This window comes from Conger conger, chromosome 3, assembly GCF_963514075.1.
Source record: "Conger conger chromosome 3, fConCon1.1, whole genome shotgun sequence".
In the NCBI taxonomy this organism is placed as follows: Eukaryota; Metazoa; Chordata; class Actinopteri; order Anguilliformes; family Congridae; genus Conger; species Conger conger.
Window position 1 is genome coordinate 23,199,187 of NC_083762.1, and position 6,150 is coordinate 23,205,336.

Here is a 6,150-nt window from a genome sequence, read left to right on the forward strand (position 1 = left end):
TTGCTGCCTCAGGAGAGCATAAGGAAAGGGAGGTTGTGACAGTGAGGTAGGGAGAGGGTGACAGGCGAGGGGAAAACACTTTCAGAATAGAAAGTGTTGTATATTTTAATAAGCAAATGTCATTTTTGGAAAACTGCCTAGACATAGCTTAGAAAAAACAATGCAGAATGCTTTTTGGTGATATTGTCATCATATTTGAATGCGGATTCCAGTGTTGTGGCTGTGGCTCCATTGTGTTTCTAACTGCATCAGCCACAGCCAAAATTCGGTATCCATTGAAAAACATAACATATTTTCAGTGATATGTTCCTTCCTTTCTCACTGTGTTTGGGCTTCTGTTACTTTGCATTAGTAATATTTACAGTAATTCTGACTCTTGGAAAACAGTCCCCAAATGTTTAACTTTCAGAAGAGATCAGGTCTATGCCTCTTGTCAAAAGGGTTCAAGAATAGCAACCATTTTATTTTGGGTATGTCAAGGTCATGTCAAGAAAAGGGGTGATGCTTCAGGGGTTAAATCAGATCCTATAGTCAAAATTAACTCAGTGGATACTTTCTTACTCTTACTCAAATAGCTTTTTTGAGGACTACTTATATTCTTACTTGAGTAATCATTACTTTAAAGTAATAGTACTTGAGTACCGTTTTTGACTACTCTTCCCCCCCTGACTCTTCCCAATCTTTAAGGACGACAACGTACCTGTCTACCGAGCAATGTACCCATTGGTCAAGAAGCATGATAATGAAAATATCTCTATGTCTCAGCCTTCTCAATCACCAGTTTTGAGCCAAATAAAGTGTTTATGATATATTCTGGAACCTGAATTGCTTCAGTAAATATCTAGTTGTGTAAATGGATTGTATCTAAACAATGTAAGCTTTGTAAATCATTGTGGATTGGAGCATTCACTTAATCCTTAAAATGTAATCTGATATGGTATTATTGTGGTCTGTAGTGGGTGTAGGAAATGGTGTCAAATGTTAACCACTTTATTGAGCAGGTGGTTCCCTAGCCAAAGACCATAAATGGAGACCTTGAGATGAAAATTATATTGAACACCATCTAACAATACTGTTAAGCCACATTGTTCCTGGATTTATTTTTATATACTGCAATGAGCAAACAGAGCCTGTATACAGTAACAACACTTTATAATAACGATCCCTTATAAGTAATTTATAAGTTATTAGTTTGTGATGAACTATTCATTCACAAATTATTTAGATAGAATGATAAATAATTAATAAATATCATTATTATAAAGTGTTGGCATTACATTATATTAGGCAGATGCTGTTATCCAAAGCGACATACTGTGCAGTAAGTAAGTTCGCTAGAACAATGACAAAACAGGTCAGACAAAGTACAATTCTCACAGTATCAGTTAGCTGTAGCCATGAACATGAAGACTTTGAATATCAAGTCAAGTTCACATGTCGTGGTTTTCAATCGAGAAAATTTTCAGACTTTGTGTAGAATTGTGTAGAAGATTTTCAATAAAGATGATGAGGCAGAATCTTCAGAATATCAAACTTTATTCTCAAACAGTGATTATATAGCCGAGGTGTCTCTACAGCAGTGGAGGCTGGTGACTTCCAGAATTGAGGAGGCCATTTTTTTCCGCTTGCTCACTTCACTCGCGATGGAATGTTCCCTGTTCTCTTATCTGTCTTTGTGCTGGCCAAAGGCATACTATTTGGAGTGTAAGCTACAGTCAGAAAGTTCTGGCCGATGAAATTCATTGTGCAGAGCTTAGCCTTGTGCCTTCCTGAAGAAATGACATTGCTGTAAGTCTATGAGCCTGCCTGATAATTAAGCTGAGAAATGACATTTGGATGTAATATAAATGCCAAGTGAACATGTGTAAAAGGCAGGAATTTTAATTATGTAGTTAAAAACAATTTTGTTTAGCTTACATTTTTCATTCTTCTACAGCTTCAACATGTAATCACCAATTTAATCAAGTTTAGCATATAAAAAAGATAAGATAACACTTTCTTTATCATATGTAGTTTTATTCAATATATTTAATATAAAATATGTAAAAATATGGTTCCAGTTGGCTTTATCTAACGTTAACGTTATCCACTAGAGGGCAGCACTCTATTCGTATTTAGAGTGAATTTCCTCACAGAGCAACAATTCAGTAATTTGATATGGAAGATTATTAAATTGACTTGTAATAAAACGAAATGGACTACATTAAAAATAAAACTGTTCAATAAATCCCAAATGGTGTCTAACATGACCTATTGAATGTCATTCTCACTCCCTAGTATCTGGAATCTGCATATCTCCAGCCCAAGATCTCAAATTGCGCTAGAATCTCGCCGACTTCCGAGGTAGTTTTAAGCAAAAGTGTAAGCAAATGAGCTATAAACTCCAGGGATGATAGCCAGGGGTGTTCTCTAAATTTCCTGAAAAGCACAAGTTGATAGGACACTCGTAGCCACTATGGAGAGTGTTTGTTTGACTGAAGTGACTAGCGAATTCTCAAAATGGCTTCTGTGTTGAATAGGAAAGGAAAGGATAGTTGATTCCAAATGAACCAGTAGCATGTGATTGGACGAACAAAATGTCAATCTTTCAGCCCTGGACACAATGCATGGTGAGGCCAGGCCTCCGTTGCCCACCCATTTTCAGTGATCTGGCCAATCACATATTGGCATGAAAAAAAATGCATTACATTGACTTCTATGAAAAGCTAATTTCCTAGGGGAGGCCTGGCCTCCCTTAATACAAACTGATAGGGAAATCTGGCCTGTTGCTTTACAATTGCAATATTGGGTTTTAGCCATGGGAAAATTTAGATTTATGAACAAAACTAAAATAATATGAATATAAAAAAGAAAAAATATGTTTTTTGTTAAAATAAATAAATAAAATAAATATATTTATTGTTTTTTTTAAATCTCTCTCTTTTCTCAAATTATTGGGGAGGCCAGGCCTCCTCCACCTCTATGGAGGAGCATCCACTGCTCTACAGAGTGACCTAAATCCATACAGTTACAGACAGGATTTATACCGTTTTCAAGCAGGCTTTTCTCCTTCCAACAGGTTCCAACAGTGCTACAATCATTTAACAATTCATTATGTTTAATTTAAATACAGTAGGTTGATGCTCATTGGTTTGGCTTGCTAACTTCCTGACATCATTGTGGTTACTACTCTTGGCACCAATTTTCAAGCCTGATAAACAACTGTGGAACATGTGTCAAAGGTGATTAAAATAAAAATGTGTTCATTCAGTGCATACAAATGCAAATACAGATGTATACTGTATTACCATGGCTTGATACAACAATATACTTTCACTCTTACTGTTTATATGGATTATGACTGATTATGATTCTTTTGATATGTGGTTCAAACACACACAGTAAAGCTAAGGCACTAAAGGTATGGCAAATAGACAGAATTGAATGTGCTCATGCAGTTTCTACAATACATACACCAACAAACAGAAACAAGCCAGCATTTGGAGGTTTTGTTATCATATGAAAATGGACACCACATCCTGCCCCAGTGTGCAGATCTTGCGCAGTTATGCAGCGTTTTATATTTACATCTCTATGCTGTTGCAGGATGTGTACCATGACAACATAAAAACCACAGTAACGATATAGTTAGACAGTTCGAGTAGCAGGTGACAGACCATCAGAGGAGATTAAAAGTAAATTATGAAGACGGACTGGTCCTTCTTGAAACTCAACATCAAGTTTGTCTATTTGTGTTTGATTTGCACTTTGTTGTACGTCGCTCTGGATAAGAGCGTCTGCTAAATGCCACGTAATGTAATGTAATGTAATGTAATATTTAATCCAGAACATCACTGTGGCGATTCTGCTCCAGATTTCAGAGCTGCTGATGGAACCAGTTTTCACTTGCCAATGTAACAAGTGCAGGATCTGTTTTGTAATACAAGACAAGCATGGTTGGATGCACCTGAGGAGGGAAACCAGTCCCCTCTGATACGAAAAATGCACACGGTACCACAAAAACAGCATATGCGCGAGGGTGTGACCAAGCAGGTTCCTTTCTGTTTCCGCTCATATTTCCGCACACCACCCAAACCATATAACAAGAAAAGCCTGATAGGGTTGTTTAATTTACAAGCATTGACCTGGAAGACAATTACTGCTACAGGACACAGTTCATCTGCTATAAAGAGGAGATTAAAATAAAAATATGAAGCTGGATTTGTCCTTCTTGAAACCCAATGTCAACCTTGTCTATTTAGTCCAGAGTATCACCGTGGTGATTGTGCTTCTGGTTACAGAGCATCTGACGGAGGAACATTTTACATGTCAATGTAACGGGTGGAGTACTGTGTTTGTCTGGCTGTACTTCGTAATGCCAGCTGTTGGATCCAGCACGTTTGTCTGGTCCCTTCAGCAGAGGAAAATCTTTATGACAAAATCCTGCAGTAAATGTTGTTCAGAAGGACAAATTTGCAGATGCCTTCACTCCTGGTGGGATGCACAGTACCCAGGTCTGTGCTGGATTGTGATTCTTCTGATTGATGGAAAGTATGCAGCCTGTGGAATGTACAGCAATTGCGACAGTACAATGACCACTGTGAAGATCACAAGTTTTGGAATGGAGGTCAACATATTGATATCCAAGGTATGTCTCAACATCAGCCCTTTTGCTTCATAGAACCCTGTAACCTTTTCGTACTCCAGAATAAAAAAACAAAGCTTTTGTTTTGATTGCAACTGTCCCTTATGCAGACTAAAGAGTTAATCATTCTCATATCTTGAACTGCAAAAGACAGAAACCAGAAATAGAATTCCTTCTACAGTAGCTTGAAACCCAGAAGCAAACATGCTAACAGCACTATAGTTTGTCTGCTCATTATAGAAAATTACTAATTACATTTGAAAATTGGGCTTATTTAGTCATGATATTTATTGATGATTACAGAGGGCAAAGCTGATGGACTTCAAATTATTTCTGTCTTGATTCCTCCCTCTCACACAGACAATTGGATTTATTGTGCTTGCTGCAATTGTGCTGATACATCTCATCTACCTGCTCTGGGATTCCTGCTGCCAATCACATGAAGGTCGGTATAAGGAGATGTACAATGCACAGTTGGAGAAAGACAAAGAGAAGTTGGTAATGAAGTACATAAAGAAGTGCTCGGAGAACAGAGCAGCACGGTACGAGAGAGAGGTGGAGAAGATGACTAAGGGCATACTGGCAGGTGGAGGTCAAGGTTTACCACACCAACGTATAGCTGAATCACAGTCTGCAGGTGAAGATGGAGACCATCCTGAAGATGAAGTTGTACCACTGCAGACGATAGCTGAATCACAGTCTGCAGGTGGTGGTGGAAATGGTATTTGTGAAGAAGATATTGCATTAGAACGCATTTTGGTAATCATAGATAAGGCATGTCATTTAAAAAAAAGGTGACACCAGAAAACAAACTTTAAAAGAAAATCAGATTTAATGACAAGTCTGTGCCTCGTTTCCTGTTGACAGACTTCTTGTTTATGGTTCCTCACCTCTTCTCCAGGTATAGCACAGCTAAAACAGTGCATTATGAAAACCTGCATGGTGAAAACCGCCATATTACCAGCACATGCTTTCTTATTTTCATTATCTCCATATTACCTGCCCATACTTGCTTATATCTATAGCATTCCTACAACCCTTGTGTCTCAATGATTTCATAAAACAAAATCAAATAAAAAATGTTTAAAAAAGCAAACGGCTTGTTTGTTTACGTTGTATTTTTATAGAGGTGGATGCCATGTTTTACACAGAAATAAAGCTAGCTTGAAAGCAGTTGCTTGTATTTCAATGTTGTCTTATCCTTTTCAATGCTGCCTATGTTTTGTAGGTCTAATTTTACATTCATGTGTTACTTTTGTTTATTTTATCCTTTTTATTATTTTGGAAAGTGCTTTGAGTGCAATGTTCTGAAAATCACTATACAGTTATATTAAGGGGCCAAGAACTGAAGGTACGAAGGCAGCCTATTGTTATTATTCACTTTATTATGATGTTTTTTTAGGTTTTATTCCGCAATGAAAGACTATGGCAGCACCTATAACTGACTGGTCACTTTTTATGGAACTTTGCACAATATTAGAGGGTAATGCCAAAAGGCTATGAATTTTACATCGATTCTCGAAAGC

General features: G+C 37.3%; 1 protein-coding gene across 1 annotated transcript; it reads left to right on the top strand.

Moving 5' to 3' along the window:
- The first annotated feature begins 3,929 nt into the window (after positions 1–3,929).
- LOC133125098 (uncharacterized) lies at positions 3,930–5,720 on the top strand. Its single transcript, XM_061236815.1, has 2 exons — positions 3,930–4,627; positions 4,985–5,720. The coding sequence occupies exons 1-2, from the start codon at positions 4,190–4,192 to the stop codon at positions 5,420–5,422; spliced, it is 876 nt and encodes a 291-aa protein (XP_061092799.1). The 5' UTR covers positions 3,930–4,189; the 3' UTR covers positions 5,423–5,720.
- The last annotated feature ends 430 nt before the right edge of the window (positions 5,721–6,150 follow it).